Below are 17,028 nucleotides of genomic sequence, written 5' to 3' on the forward strand. Positions count from 1 at the left end.
ATCTACAATAGCATATTTCTGACAATTTTTCAAACCTTTTGCAAATGAAAGGGTAAGAACCCAAACTGTAGAACAACCTGAACTTTAACCATGAGGGGCTCCAGATCAGAGGTCTGTATTCTCAGCACAGGAGGCTGAAGCAGCCGATTTGCTTAACAAGCAACACAGATCTCCCACCACGTTAGATTGCTACTGAAACAACTCCCATGAAATTACCAAAGAAAATGTGGATTTCTTGCCCACAAGAAATACTCTTTCACTGTAACTATGTCATCATCTAGGTACTGTCACCAGGAGAGAAGGTGCTAACTCAGTGGGGATCTATTACAAGATAACAAAGCGATGAAAATAAAAGATTACTTCTGTTCTTGTTACAGAAATTTCACTCCTAGGCAATTAAAATCTGTGCTGTACGGTATGCTTTGCCCCAGGTATTTATTACTGTAATGCTTTCTGGTGATTTATAGGTTCTGGGTTATCAATTATACAATGCAATAGCTTTTTTGATTACCAGTTTTCTCTAGTTTATATTCCAACATTATTCTCAATTTCTCCTTAAATTCTGCAGATGCTTTGTATGTGCTCCCTCAAGTACTGCTACTTAGGATGGTGTTGTTTAGGTTTTTTTCACCTATTATGTTTGAACAAGGACATAGAGTTGGTGCAGAGTGGGATTTCTGTCTGATTCTTCATTTCCAGGCAGGTTCCAGCTACATTTAAAAGGCTGCAGCTACTGTAGCTTTATAAATGTATATGTGTATATATACACACACACCCCCTTAAGCTCCTTTAGGCACAAAGCAGTTTTCTAGGAGCTGCTTTGAGAACACCTTGAAACCTGTGGAGAAAAAATCTAGCCTGTCTTGTTTTCCTTGCTGCTGCCATCTGTGGCATATGCACCTAGCTATGCTTGGCTGCATACTGTCATATGAGCACTTTGTGTCAAACTGACCTAACAACAAACAAAAATATCACACCAAGAAATGCTGTTAGCACTGGGACACAGGCTGAAGAGCACAAGAAAAATAATGCACTGGCTTCCAGCCCTACTGGTACTGCAATAAGGGCATGACACAAATGAGAACTGCTAAAAGACTGATTCTATTTCCACTGCCTGTTGTATAGCACCAACAGAATTTTAAAAGTTATGCAAGTCACACCAAGGGAAGAGGACAGGAGGAGGAAGCACTGTTGTCAGCCTTTTCCAAATGAAAAAAGCAGGCTACCAAAGGTAAACAAAGCCTAATCAATCAAAAACAATAAAGTACACACTTAACAGCAGTAATAAACCAGGCAAGCAGATTATCACAAGTGTAGGTCAAACCAGATTACATAAACTACCCTTCTCCCAAAAGGATGGACACAATCCAACTTCTCAAATATATCATATTCTGTGGGTGAACTGCGTCATACACTGCAAGGTTGTGCATACAGTGATGTTATGTGTCTTCCACCAGAGAGAGAGAAGGAGGACCCACCACAGTACCTATGGATTAAGATCAGGTTTGGCGTAGACATTCCTATACCTTCTGAGCAACACACCACATCTCTCCCTCACTTGGTTCTCGCTGTGCAAATGTCAGTAAGACATGCTTTCTGTTTAGTCATTTTCCCTAAAAACCTTCTTGCCCTGTAACCAGTATGCTGCTCCTGAGGACCTACCACCTGCAACCTGTGTTTTGCAGAATCATTTAGGCTGGAAGTGACTTCTTGAAATCATCTAGCTCAATCCCAATCATTTGTGGATGCCCTGGAGGGTTTAGCTTTTTTCCCCCATTAAGAATCATTTTTTCTCTCTTTGCAATGGCTTGGATCTCTCATCCTAGTTTTCCTTTACCTCTGGCTTCCTGGGGTCTGGGTTGCTTTTCACCTACATTAGGGTTCATTGTCTTTGGCTCACCAAACTTCTAAGTGTTAAGGCTCATTTATTTTCATACAACACAACCTTAAAATGTATAGATATAGAGATAGAGGTATAAAAATAATATGAGAGCCATGCTAAGTTCCCAGATGTTCACATAATTGTAGTCTGCATGAGAGATTAAATTCTGACGCAAGAGAATGGTCAACAGTCACAAACTTAGAAAGCTCCAGAAAACCCAAACCTTCATCCCAACAGCAAAAAGAGCTCAGCAAGTCAGGGGGAGGAAGGCCACCACTAGGGAAAAAAAAAAAAAAAAAGCCAACATCTGAAGCATACAGGACACATCCAGCAACTCTGTTGCTAGTCACTTGTCTCTGTGTGCTGAGCAAACAGCAGCAGATGGGAAAAGGCAGGAGACTGAACCATAAAGAGAATTCAGGTAACAGCAGTAACCAGGGGGAAGTGGCAGAGGGAACACACCTGAGGGGAGAAGAAGGACTTCTAAGACACCAGCCTTACAGGCATTCTCAGAAAAATCTCTACTCACTTGGCAACCGTTTTGATGCCTGAAGAGAAAAGATGATAAGGCTTTTGAATCAGTAACATCCAAAGAGAAGGGATACCAAGAAATAGCACACTCACAGCTCAGCTATGAGTAGGGCAGATACACAAAGTACATGGGTTACACAAGCTACTATTGCCAGAGCTCCCAAGGAAGCTGAAAAGGACCAGAGCTCAGACTGTCCTGCAAAAAAATATCATTACAATCATGTATTAATGGTGTCCACGATTGTGTGCATGTGCCTGCTAGTCCCAGTGAATCAGATACAGTTTCTACACGTGTGCCCAATTTATAAGCTTGAATAAAATTAGAAATGCTTCCAAACTCTGACTTCCTTGCCCTTGTAGGCTTCTTTTAATTAAGTACCTTTAAAATATATTTCAGTGAATCAAAGAGCAGTTTTAGGGGGAATTCAAAGCCATCAGTTTGATTTTAATGAGTATTAAGTGTTTGATATTCCTTTGTGTCTTTGAAAAATCTCTCCTTATACTAGAACAATTCCACCAACACCCCAGATTTCTGGAGTACAGAAAAGAATTGCAGGGCCATCCACCCCATCCTTAGTCCACTAACTGAATGTCACACAATGACTACAACATCGCTAATGTTTCCCCTATTTTTTTATTACATGCTATCTTCTATAATATCAAAAGTCTGGAGATTTCCACTGCTTCCTTTCAGTAACAATTTCACAATCTCAAATTGTTCACTGTGAAAGTTTCCTTTTATCCTAAATCCTACAACCAAGATACAATCACAGTTTAAAAAAAAAAAAAAAACCAAACCTCAGGTTCCCAGATCTCTTGCTACAGTATGCATTCCCTACGCTTCGAATGCTAAGTGTATGCAGGGATTCTTAAAAAGAGCGCCCCTGATGTAATGGTTTGACATGGGTGTCTTTAAGAACCACAAAGCTGAGGACCTCCAGGAGGTCCAGAGCATCCAGGGGTGGACAGGAAACTGTGAAATGTGTTATTTCATTCCCAGAATGCTGTCAACTAGCCTTTATAAGGTGACAGCACAAGCTACCTCTTCCTCTTCTCCTCACCCTGCTCCCTTCCCGATGCAGCTCCCTTACCTCCTGTTTGGTAACAGGGGAGGGTCTTGGCCTTGGGCAAAGCTAATTTTCAACTGTGTCATTTCAGGCCTGGGGCTGGGGGGGGGGAAGCAGTAGCAGGGAGGTATGGGGGGGTGGGCCATTTGGGTCTGCAAATTTGGCCTGATTTGGTAGAGGTTTGTAAAAGCTTTGGCCTAAGGAGGTTTTGGAGAACCATGGCCTATGGATTTCTTTGTATTTTATACACTTTACACTGCAGCATGTAGTTTATGAATAGCTGTTCCATTTAGACTTCCAATAATATTCACATACCCTGAACAGGGTACTTGAGGTTTTCTTCAAATCTGTCCCACTCCTTGAATGGGTATTCAGCAAATCGGGGGACAATTTCAAGTTCAAGGGATATTAGCCAATGTTACAGTAAATCTTAGGAGTAAATCTGCTTTTGGAATAGCAGTGGCCTAATATGTGTGCTTAGGGAGTTATTAAAACAGATTATTGACATCAAAACCACAAAAGTTCCTTTGGAACCCTTCTGGATCATTACACATCTGTATTTAGAGACTGGTAGACCTCCAGCCATGGAGTCAAGGCTGCCACATGTCATCTTCTCTTAACAGGATAAGCAGTCTGGATGTTACCACCACCTAATTATACCTAAAGCGTTTATTCTGGAAAAATTGTATAAACATTGCTCTCTCTTTTAGAGAGAGTTTAGAGTTGCTCTCTTTTAGAGAGAACAACTCTACAACTGGAGGTCTTTTCCTTGTTATCATCTTTCTATGTTTTCAGAGAGGGAACCACCCACTCCACTCAAATTCCACTAAAAGAGTTCTCAGTTATGGATCACTAGCAATATTGATTGTAATGGCTCCTTGGGAAGCATTACAGTCTATGGTGGCAATGTTGTTGCTGCTGTGAATACGTTAATCTGCTAAAAGCCTCTTGAACACTGTCTTCAGAGGTCTGGTTTAGTCTACTTATCCTTTTAGACATGCCCATTGTTTTAGCATTTTGCAACAGCAGAGTTGCAAGTAGCATCTCCCAAGATGGCTCAATACGAAAGTCAGTTTTCTAAGCTTGCATTTCAGTTTGAAGTCATCAGGATCACATGCCCCCAAAAAATACTGTGCACAAAAAAAAAAAAAAGGAAGACATAATGTAGTTTAACAAAAAGAAATTTTTGCTTTAAATTTCTTTCATGTTGAAAACAGCTACAGCATTTTTCTTCACTCAAACATGGTTTAAGAAAAAAAATACTTCAGAAATGGGACCATAACTTAAATATTTGCTACAAGTTTCATTGAAGTTTTTGGAGTTCAGTAAAGCTATCTAAAATATCTGAGTGAACATTCATGATAGGTGTTTATCACAGAAAACATGGCCAGGCAAAAAAATAATAATAGTTTTAAAAAAAGAAAAAAGTAAGTACCTTAAACAAAAAATTAAGTACCTTTTCTTATCACATTTCTTCTCATATTTTTCCTGAGAAGAAATATTCTGGATAACACCAAGACAGAAAAACTAGGATTTCTTAAACTTTGGGACAGTACAGAGGAATTTAGCCAAAACAGATGGAAAGAAGGAAAAAAATATGAAACATCATATTTCACCCATTATTTAGCTGTACTTTAGCAGTGCAGGAAGGAGACTACAGCTGCTCTGTGGATCTGCACCTTGGCACACAACCAAGTGGGACAAAATATAGACGTGAAGAGCAGCTACATGGAAGTACAGTTTCTCATGACAGCTATATATAATCTCTAGCTCTTATCTACTGGTATTAGATAACTTAGGGCCTCAGTTCTGTACCTCCCTTAAGACTCAGTGGAAGCAGTGAAGCTAACTGTTCTTAGAGTTATTTTTCCAAGCCAGCACCTGCATGCCCTGGAGGATAGAGACTAGAGGAACATAAGCAAGTTGGGGTCAGGGGGAAGAGTAGGAAACTATTTCCCACATCTTATGTGGGAAAAGCAGACATTATGACTGATCTAGATTTAGACAAAGGGATGTTTAGCAAGTGCTGCTGTCCTCTGTGAAACCTCACTGGAGGATGAGCCGTGCTACAGTGGGAGAAGAAAACACTAAAGAAACTATTAACCTAGCTAATCTCAGCCATGCTTCATGACTACACAACTATGTCACAGCAAAAGGAATTACATAAGGGTAGCAACACCTCATTTTCACATGTCACTTGCTAACCCCTCCTCCAGCAATTTGGAAAGACATGCTTGATGGCTACCCACAAAAGACACTGTCCCCTCTTTCAGGGCACATGTGCTGCAGGTTCTGGGCTCTCTCTGGTACACTGCTGTCCTGCTGCCAACAGCACATCTTCAATTTCAGCTGAAACCACAGCCCCCACTATGCTTCATATGCCTAATGCCCACTCTCAGCAATGTTATTTCTTTGGAACTTTCAGCAGTAAGTTAGTTACAGTCCCCAGAAAAAGCTACAGGACTAGTTTTCTGTCATTTCTTAATGTTATTTTGTATCAACATGCATTAATGAGTACATACATGGATTACAAGATCATCTTCTCTGGAAACCTGAGTTTTGGTATCTGTCATATATTAGGCTCCTGTTTGTTATCCATTTTTTCAGTCCTATCCTCTGCTATGCCATTATCAATCACAAGTCCACAACAGTTAAGGGCTGTGTTTACCTTCCCAAAACTTTTTCCCCTTCTGTTTTATAGTTAAACCAGCATGGAAGGGGTTAGCAAGCAACAGAGTTTCTGGTACTAGGGTATGTTCATGGTTATTCATCAGGATATTGTTGTGCAGTAGCTAGCGGGTAGCTCACCATACACAGTAGCTCAGCATAGCTTGGGATGGGAACTGGATAGATGATTCCCACATACTAGCTCCTCCTTTTTTGTGCAGGCTCTTCAAGAAGCAGATGCTTCTCAAACACCTCCTCTTGCTACCAATGCTAACAAGAGGAGGAAGATGCTGAATATAAAGCTGCTCCAGAGCAAGGGGATGTCTCATGGCAGCAGACCCTGCTCTTCATGTCTCTCCTTCAATATCCATCCAGGCTCCCCAGTAGCATCAGTCACAACCCAGGCAATGCTGTACCACTCTGGTTACTGTTTGCACAGGTGCAGGGGTGACTTTGGAACATGACAGAAGTGGAAGAGGATGAGGGCAGTGGGAAGAAAGTGTAGGTTGTCCTTACAGACACAACAAAATCTGGATCTCTCTAATGCATTGTCATAGAGTAGTTGTGGCCACTAAGCATTTCTAATATGGAAAAGTAGTTCTATACTTTATGAAATTAAACTCAGTTTTTAGAAAGACTAATTAAGAGGTGAGGGAATTTTCTTTGTCTCAGAATAATTTTGGAAATTTTTATTATCTACAGATGATCTCTGCACTGGAGGTCTCACATTTTGAGGATTCTGCAATTCTGAGAGAAACCAGCTTGCTTCCAAGGTAAAAAAAAGCTGCAGATAGGTATTCACTCTGCAGTCAGCCATGCCAGTTGGCAACATTAGCATCCTCTCCTTCAACTGTCTGTTACTGCTCCTCTGAGAGATGAGTACAGCTGGAGAAAGGGAATTTTATGGGGCTCTCTAATCCATGTCACTGCAGTCAGCCAGGTTCACTCCCAAAGCTGGCCAACTTTGCCATCAACAGACATAGGAACACTCACATAATCTCTTGCTTTAGAAAAGTTGTGAGGACAGTAACCTCCAGCTCCTGGGCGGTGACAAACAGCTGGGAACAGTAACATTTTCAGCAGCCTCAGCTGGAACTTGCAGAAAGCATCTGTCCATAGTTTCAATGACAGGTGGCGAGGAAATGCATGTGAAGTGCACAGGCAACATAAATCATATTTCTGTGAGAGAAAGTTTACTTTCGTCTGGTTTTAAAGCTTTATTTTTAGGATCCAGAGATGATCTCGTGGCCAAAAAAATCAATGATCTTTACAAAAGGATATGATATATATATATATATATACACACACACACACAGAGAGATATATTGTTTTGCTAGCATTTTAAAATAACAGGCTAATGATCCAGTCATGCAGCAATACATAACCAATCAGTTAAATCAAAAGTCCTGTTCAAGGGGGTTTTGTGCCAGGAACCTGCAATTCAAAGAATGGTATTGCTGAGTCCTTTCATGCATCCTACTAACAGATTAAAAAATGTTTCTGGTGTTTTATAGCACATCTTGTTCCCCATCCCAATATACCATATCTTGCCTCTAGAACTGTCTCTCCTCATCAGAGATCTCAGTATTATTTATAACAATATTAAGAGCTACATATCCTAACTGGCAGAGGAAAATCTTGTCCTCTGAGTGAGTTCCAAGCTCTGCATTCAGATACACAAGCCCCCACATTTTCTTAATTGCCATAGCCTTTTTATCTTTCCTTAAGTATGTTTCTGTGCTTGTAACCATCTGACTGCACTCTCATCCACCCTTCAGCCTCCTCTTTGAGGACTATATACATCTTTTGATGAGCATATATTTTCCTTACACATCACTTGGCTTTCATATTTGGTGTCTCTCATCATGTGATTTACAGTGTACTTTCCACCACTCTCCACTGCTGCTGGAGGCAGTTGGAAGGCGTCTGCAGTAGTACACTCACACTCTTTGGACAAAAATAGTCTGATGCATAGTATTTGCTCTTAACAGCAAAGTAAGATACAGAAAGACTATCAAAAAATTTTATCTATAAAATATATATAACTCAGAGTCTAAAGGAAAGAAGGAGGATTATAAGAAGTACTGCCTAGAGAAGTGCCAGAGGAAACCAAGTTGCTCTTGCAGCCCTTATTTAGGTTCTCACTTCTCAGAACACAATTTCCTGCTGCAAGTTGAAATACCTGGCTTCACTGGGACCTTGTATATTAAGTCTCCTGAGCATAGACTTAAGCCAGGTGGGTCTGACCCATTCAGAACCCACACCACCCTCCAGTCTCTCTTGCAGTGTTTGTCAGCCTTTTCAAATTTCCCTGCAGTTACATGTGCAACAAGTGCTCATGCAGCAATGTGATTTTCATACTTGCATTAGAAAAATGGCTACATGAACTCTGATCTCCACCAGTCTCCTCAAATCATATTAATGCAGTATATTTACATGGAAAGAATTGCCAATTCTCCAAAACCCTTCATCAACTACATTAATTACCCTTTAATCCACCCACCTGATTTGGTCTTTACCCTTTAGTGTAACCCCCGTTCAGCAAAAGGAAAAACTACAGCGCTGAAAAATTTCACTGACTTACGTAAACAGTCACCAACAGAGAGAAGTTTGTGGAGTGGATATTCTGACTTCTGTTCTGCTGTTCTGACAAGAAGAGGAATAATTTTCCACTTAATTTATTTTGATAATAATATCTGCTGTTGGCTAGGAAGTGCTGGCAGATGTTCACATACAGCAACACTAACATTTTGGAAGACTTCCTCCTGCTTTCTATTCATAATTTTATTTTCCCACAAGCTACACTGGAACAGTTTACAATTACTTTGCAAATCACGCTCCCAAAAAGAGAAGACCCTGCAGCTAACCAGAACTAGATTACAGTGGCACTCAGGTCCTACCATCACTACAGCCAGCGATAATCAGGCATCTAGAAAGCTTTAGAATTCAAGACCACAGCACCTAATAATGAAGTTAGTGGAAAGATATTTTTTCCCAAATGTTATACTTTCTACGGTATTTGTACAGTGGCAGAGCAGAATGGTACACAAAAATAAAAAGATCAAGTGACTGCAAATTTCAAATGGCTCTATTTCTAAATCATGAACTCTATGAGGATGTGCCTAAATGTTCTTGAACAGACTATAACAGACCGAAACTACTTTCAGAATATAACTGCTTACTGTGTTACATGGCCTAGAAATACAAGTACCTTTGAAAATCAACTATGCAATGAAGAATTTGTCAGAACAGCCAATTAGATGCTAAAGCTCTTATACTGAAAATTGATGCTACATTTAATTAAGCAGCCAAAACTGACTTTTCACCTAGGAACAGAAGGAAAGAGACTATCCTGCTGTAGCTGCACATACAAGTATCTCATCACAGATCTTTAATTGTCTGATACTTGTTGGCAGTTCAACCTTCCACTTTCATAATTTCTAAAATAGAGAACAGCATCTAGGCTTTCTGTATGTTTTAAGCAAACATAAGGTAAGACTTTACACCCATAGAGAATGTGGTCTACCAAAAAGGCAATGTACTAAAATGTCATAAATATGTCTATAGTACAAGAAAAGATCCAATATCTGGAAAAAAAATAAAAATCAAAAGGCGAGTGATCACAAGTTAAAGCTTCCTGAGCATGTTCAGAAATCATTTGAAGTCATTTGTGTCCTATACACAAATTACTTGAATTTATGACTAAGGCATTTGCTGGGATGAGGAAAAAAAGGAGAAAGGCAAAACCTTTCAAATTTCAAGTCAGTGCATATTTGAAATTCCCACACTGTAGATACTTACATGCAGAGGCATAGATTGCAGCGATATTCCCACAGCATGAGCTCTAAGAGCAGAGCAAAAATGACTAAATGGACCCAGTGGTCTGATCAAGGAAGGCAATTTCTCTATTTCTAAATGCAAGTTAGGAAACGAAAAGCTGTTTGCTCAGTAATGACCCCCTTTTATAAGAAAATCAGCAGTCATCTTATGCAGTAGAAGGATAAGGATCTCCAGTCCAGTAGGCTGCTGAAGACTTCCCAAAGGATGCTGAGTGACTTCAGCCACTATTTAAACCCAAGTGGTTTTGTCCTTGGTATTTCCCTGTTTCCGCTCAACAAAATAAAAAGGTTGGTGCAAAAATTTTAAAGTTTTTCTTTTGCTACAACTAAACCAATAACCATTTAGGAACTACATAAACTCAAAATGGAAAGGAGAGAACAACTTGAAAAAAATTCTTTTACCCAGTACTTTTTTTTTGCCCAACATTGGGAAGATATACAATAAAAAGTCTTATTCTTTCAAACATCTAATCCTCGTACCACGGAAATCAAAGGAAGCTTTGACTTCCCCCGTCCCATTATAGCACAAGGCCTCAAAGCAAAACCATACCCTAAAAATTACAGCTACTGCAGAACACAAACCCCACAGCCACATGAATTCATTGCCACTGTAAGCAGTTGCCACCTTCTCAGAGGACTTTGGAGCCACAAGCCCGTCACAGATGTTTAAAACCAACACGTGTCGGTGTTTCCAAACGCATATGCCCATGAGCCTCCACAGTAATGTCCACAGTGACACACGCTGGCTGTATCAGGGAAGAACATTGCTAGAGAGATCACCTCAGAAAAAAAAAGGCAGCAAGCCTTTGGCAACTATTAGCTTCTGATAAATTATCTCATTAATGCTAACATGAAAAAGAAATTCCCTTCCCAGACCTTATCTCCCTTGAATTATAACTCTGTAAAGAAAACGGTCTCTTGCCTATCGCAGCAGAAACGCTTTCAGATGCAAGCTCAAACTCCTGGAATGACACTAGAATTCATCAAACAAGTCCCCCTATTTTAAAACCACAGGCCAATGTGGAGATTTGTTCTTGCTTTACCAGATCTTGAGCCATATCCTTTGCTATCATGTAGTTGTGTTTTTAAGAAGCATCTCATCGTCTTTCAGTGAAGAGACTTGCTTCTAAAGGCCATTTTTAGACTTTTCTAAACTAAGATAGAGGAGTTGTCCTGAAAATGTTCCTAACTCCAATTTCATTGAGCATACTGGTACATTATCAAAGTGCAAATTAAAAATACAATGATAATGTGGAAGCACAGGCAATGTAACCTATGCCAATAAATTCAGCTACCCATTGAAAGTTATTTTACAGTCTTTTAAGAATTACCATATAGGTAAGATTATTTTTTAATAAAACTTCTAAGCATATTTTTGAAAGATAGGGCAAAACTACTATTTCTTTTCCCTGTATGAAAAAAAAAAACAAAAAAAGAAAGAAAAAGAAAAAAAAACCACAAACAACATAATCACCAACACTAAACAAACTAAAACTCATTCTTTGTTTCTGACAAAGGGTATAACACGGAAGCTCACAAAGACAACTTTCCCTGGATAAAAAAGGGTATTCTTATTTTCAGCCATCAACCTCACTCCTTCGGGGCACTTCATTAATATCAGCATTTTGCTTGATTCACATGAAACTTTCAGTGAGCATTTCCTTAGCTGGAACTGGGATATGCTTAGCGTTTCCCAAGTAAAACATAAGAGTGGGTGGTGCCATTATTCATCACTGCACCCCACGACTTACAAAATAAGCCATCTGCCATCCCCGTTCCTGCTGTATTTTAACTAAGCGCTTACCAGTCAAAGAAAAAAAAAATAAAAAGGTGGAAGAGAAAACAAGCAGTTCTGGGGTGAAGAAGAAGAGTCGAAGAGAAGCGGGCAGGAAGGGAAAGGACCCCGGGTGCTTAAGGAGCGGGCGAACCCCTCGCTATAGGGGCGTCACGGCCGCGACGGGCGAAGTTGAGTGGAGCAGGGTGGGCTGGGGCGGCCGTACCTGGGAAGAGGAAGGCTTTGCTCCCGTTGTGCAGCCCCGGCACCTGGCGCACGCCCTCCGCGGAGCCTCCTAGCTGTAGCTCGGACAGCACGTCGATCTGCAGAGAAGGGTCGACGCCAAACCCTGCAACTGACCCAGAAAGTGCCGTTATCCTAGCCGCCGACACTGCAACTTCCCGGGCGCTCCCACCTTCCCCTCCCGCCGCTCTCCGCACCTGCGGCAGCCCAGGGACCAGGGCATCGTCGCCGCGAATCTCCTCCAGATCCGCTCTCGGATGCCCTCCCGGGGGGTCCGGCATCCACCTACCTGGCCCCAGGCAGAGGAGAAGGCAGAGCGTGCTCAAGCGGATGCCGGACTCCATGGTACACCGATGCGCTCAGTCCATACTCCTTCTCCTCCGTCTGCTGCGGGTGAAAAACCTCCGGGGCAGAGCCTGGGTCCCTCCCCGCCTCTCACCGGGAGGAGCGGACCCGCCACCCCGCAGCGCACATCACGCCGGGCGCTGCGCCGCCCCGCCACCGGCCGGAGCACACACAAAGGGGAGAGCGGGGGACGGGCGGGCAGCCTAGCCTTCCACCCGCGGGCAGACAATGGGGGGAGCCCGCCGGAGCCTGCTGCTGCTGCCGCTGTGCAAACGAGGCCGCGGCAACCGGGAGGCGGAGGCGGCGCGCCCGTGCCCCGCAGCTCTCCGCCCTGTCACCACCAGGCGCTGCCCCTCGGCTGGAGAACCGCCGCTGCAGCCTCTCGCCAGCTCCCACGGGAGCGACGATCTCCTCCCCGCTGTCCAGCGAGGACAGCGGGAGTGGCGGGAGGGGCCACAGTTTATGCGGGGCCGCAGGAGCCGCCCACCGCCTCCGCCGGGCAGGGCAGGGCCGTGCCGGGGGGGAGGCACCGCCCAGCCGCCCCGTCTACCGGGGGACAGCCGGGTGCGGAGGGCAGAGGAATCGACCATCGGGGCGCTCCGGGCGGTCCCGGCCCGCACAGCCGGGGGCGCTGCTGGGAAGTTTGAGGGGAGCCTCCGGAGCTGTTCTGGGGTCACTGGCAGCGGCGAGGCAACCGCCGGGCGGCACCTTCAGCTAGCCCTCGGGGCGCTCCCCGGCCTCCGGTGCGGTGTTCTCTACGCTTTGAGGTTGTCCGCCCAGGTTGCAGTTACCGCTTGTACTCCCGTCCCGAGGTCATACCGTCCAGGCTCTGCCGAAATCTCTGCTTAATCTTTGAGCACGGGTAAAAATAATTCGGGGGCGGTGGGAAGAAACCGAGACGTTTCCAGTAGTTGCACAAACGGGAGCGTGCGGAGCCAGCGCAGGGCTGGCTATTCGCCGCGGGCTCCCGTTTGCCTTGTCACGAAGGACTGTTTTACACAGCGGTCTTGTACTCGGTTCCTTAACAAACTCCCCTCCCCCCCCAGCAAGTGACATTTCTGTGCCTTACTTTGTGTGTCTTTGAAGGGGCTAAGAATAGCCTTATTCTTCCCTTTCATAGGCTCCCAATGTGCAAGGCAGAAATGCCTTGTTGTCAATTTGTCAAATTCTGTGTAATAAAGAATTGGGAATTTAAACTTTCCTTTGTAGTTTTACATGCATGTTAGTAAGACTGATATCAGCAAGACTCTGATGTCAGCTGGTGATTCCAGTATTGTTTATTGACCTCCCCCCAATTCACCCTCTATGAGCTGTACAAATAAGGAAGTCTTTACAAGCAACCTTTACAAATCTTTCCCCCTAATAATTCCAAAAGATGGCTTTTTTTCCTTTTTTTTTTTTTTTTTTTTTTTTAAGACAACCATATGAGTGAGTCAGTGGTAAATCTGCTTTCCAGGCCACTGAGATGCTAAGCAATCTACAAAGCAAACACTTTCTTTCCTATAAGAAGAAAAAGAAGGGGGAAGGGGCAGGGGAAGAAGGGAGCAGCTAAAGATGAAACCAGGGAAACACAATCCATCCCTCAACCCAAATCCACAGCACTGGCATCAGAATGCAATTTCAGTGTGCCCACCACCTTTGTCACCCTTGGAAGAGCTATATGCTTCTTCTCCAGGTGCTGGAGCCAGTGTAGCCCTGTGAGAGGTGCTTCTACAGCCAACCATCCATTACAAGTAGTCTGAAAAACAATAACAGAATCCTTCTGCTGGTACTAGCTCTGTAACTGGTCACACAGTGTCCTTGATGTTGTATCTTGCATAGGCAGAGGAAATAGTGACATTCCACTGCCATCCTAGTCAACCTAGCACCTCTTCTGCACCAAATCTTTGTCTCCAGCCTGTTGATGGTGTGGAACTCTGCTTCCAAACTCATGAGACCCACTGGCTGCCAAAGCAGCCTAATAAATTATGTTTCCTTGGGGGACATAATGGACAATCACAAATCAGTAATTGTTTTCATGCTGTATCAGGCACATTGGTTCAGATAACTGAACCAGAAACAATTAATTTGAGGAGAAATAGGTTCCAAATCTAGAGTAATAATAGTGCATAATGAGCCCCATGGCCAGTGGAGTCAGGCACAAAACAGGCAAACATCTGCCTTGAATTCTTTGCATCTGCCAGCAAGCACTGATATTTTCCATTAGCTGGGGCTGTCAGAGTGGAGCAAGCATGTAAATCAGGTGGAGTCCACCCCTTTGATAATCCATTTCTCTCACAAAGGATCTCCAGGGAGTGTCCATTCATCTTCATGTCACATACATGAAAAATCACTCAAAATGCTATCCCACCTGCTTTATCTCTTCCCTCTTATCCATGTGGAGCCCAGGGCAGACATTACACACATTACACAGAGCTGTGTTTCTGCTGTGTGAGATATCAACAGTGACATGATTCCACTAACCGAGAAGTGAACAGCAAAATGAGGATTTCTACCAAGGCATGGAGTATGATATTGATGACTAGATCTTTCAAATACTTGGCTAAACCTAATACATGTTTATACCCATGGAATCACTTTCTGATCACTCTGGAAACAAAGATTTGCAATCTTTCTGGCCATGTCCTTTCTTAAATCAGGATATTATGAAAATATCTTTAAGAAAATAGTTTTTACACTTTGGGCTGGCAGGAATGTTCTTCCCTTTGTTGGAAATCATGTATTTTAGCCAAAACAGCTACACACACTTCATACTAAGGGTCATCATAATCTATTCCACACATGGCAAAGGGTGACAGACCTAAGAAAATGGGACAGTGTGTGCTTATCTATAATGAGCATGCACTGGTGAAAGCACAACATTCCAGTGCTTTCTACATTAAGCAAGGTCTCTGCCTAAATAAGCCCATTTCAGATGTTAACCTGTATATGTATCAGCAATTTTCAGGCTCTCCAGAGTCAAGATGTCTTAGAGATCTTGTGTGTGTGTGTATGATGTAACATAGTTCTGATCCCAACGAATGCTAGAGGTGGAATTACTCAAGGAAACCTCTGTAGAAGACAGGCTAATCTTTTCCTTTAGAATACCACCTGGTCATAGGTATTAATACAGTGGAACAACCCCCTCTTTATGAAACTTCCAAGGTGAAATGATATCCCATAATTTGACAGCAATGGACATGTCAACAACGCATACACTTAGTCCAAATATAAGTGAGAAGGCTTTCTGAGGAGATGACTTTGGAGTCATCCACCAAATCTCCTGGAAGGGGGAACAGCCCTGGTGATGACGTCCCTGCCCAGCAGGCATGCAAGCCTGCCATGTTTTAGTCACACTAGCAGGAGCACACCATATTACACAACTTTGATGCTGTCTAATACATTTAACTTATAAACAGCCTTCTAGCCATCAGCATTTCAAATAAATTTTTTGATTAAACAGCAGTGATGATACTGATCTCTCCCCCTCACCAAAACCCCTACTAGATTCTAGAAAGAAAGTAGATCTTCTGAATAATGACCAACATTCACAGCAAATGTCATGCCAAACAAAGAGTTAAGGGATGTGTTACAAGCCCCGAATTCATGAATGGTTTTATTGCAAAGGGAATCTCATATCATTTACACTCATTAATTATATGCTAATAAACTGAATTGAGTAAAGCTCTGAAAGCATGCAGATGAAAATCCGGCACTGGGAAAGCATTACCTCTCATGTTGCAGCATATCTGGGTCTATTTATTTTTAAAGAAAAACATTAATATTTTATTCACAGTAGTTTTACCCATGAATTCCTATGCTGGAACCTGGAGAGTCCATGTGAATTTAGGAAATACATAAAGAATTGTCTCTGACCTACTTATAAAACACTGATGTGACCTTTTTTCTGAGCGTATAGAAAACAGTCTTCCTTATATTGCAAAACACACCTAGCTGTTTACTCAACACTATAGTGCTTTAATGCATTACTTATACAGAAAAAATATTTGTAAAACATGATGTTCCATAATTAATACTTTTTGAAGTGGAACAAGGAGAATAGTCTGTTGTCATAGAGAAGCAGCTTTTAATTTGAGTAAATTTGAGATACTGCTGGGGATGAGGGCATTTATTAGTTACAGTCAGGGAAAATGCAGGCAAATTATGCTGCCACAGTTTCTGTTAATACCCTTCAATGTGGGCTTCTGTCTGCACCATTACATCATGGAAACAGTCTTTTGTAAAAACCATACAGTTGTTGTGTAATGTGTAAAATGACCTGTGGGACTAAGGTGAGACCACCAAACTTGTTTTAACTTGTTTTCTAAATGATGGCTTCAACAGCAAGGAATAAAGCTTAGATGCTGTTCTTGAATAAACCTCCAATATTTATTAGATAGGTTTTTCTTACCAGCTTCCTGACCAGACCTGGGAACTTTGCCTGTGACACACCCTCTCTCCAACACATACATACTTCTATTTATTTCTATCAAGCAGGCAATTTACTTTTACTGCTCCTCACAGCTCCCCCTTTTATAGTCTTCTCTTCATGATTCCCCAAATGCTTTCCACTCTTTAGCAGCTTTCTCTGGCACAAGTGATCTCTCTCTTTCCCCCTTTCTCACACAGAGACGTGCACGCACGCCCACTCCTTTGCTCATCTTCTCTTTGCAATTTGTCAGTCTTGCAGCCTCCCCTAGT

The 17,028-nt window shown here is 42.4% G+C and overlaps 1 protein-coding gene across 1 annotated transcript in view; it reads right to left on the bottom strand.

Annotated features, from left to right (window-relative positions):
• The window catches only part of NELL2 (neural EGFL like 2), a 153,541-nt gene extending 141,194 nt beyond the window's left edge, over positions 1 to 12,347 (bottom strand). Inside the window, exons 1-2 of the mRNA XM_054399534.1 lie at positions 12,293 to 12,347; positions 11,987 to 12,115 (exon numbers count right to left, since the gene is read on the bottom strand). Coding sequence (XP_054255509.1) covers positions 11,987 to 12,115; positions 12,293 to 12,347 — 184 coding nt within the window. The remainder of the gene's footprint in view (positions 1 to 11,986; positions 12,116 to 12,292) is intronic.
• Between the last annotated feature and the right edge of the window lie 4,681 nt (positions 12,348 to 17,028).

The sequence above is a fragment of the Indicator indicator genome, chromosome 3, assembly GCF_027791375.1.
Source record: "Indicator indicator isolate 239-I01 chromosome 3, UM_Iind_1.1, whole genome shotgun sequence".
In the NCBI taxonomy this organism is placed as follows: domain Eukaryota; kingdom Metazoa; phylum Chordata; class Aves; order Piciformes; family Indicatoridae; genus Indicator; species Indicator indicator.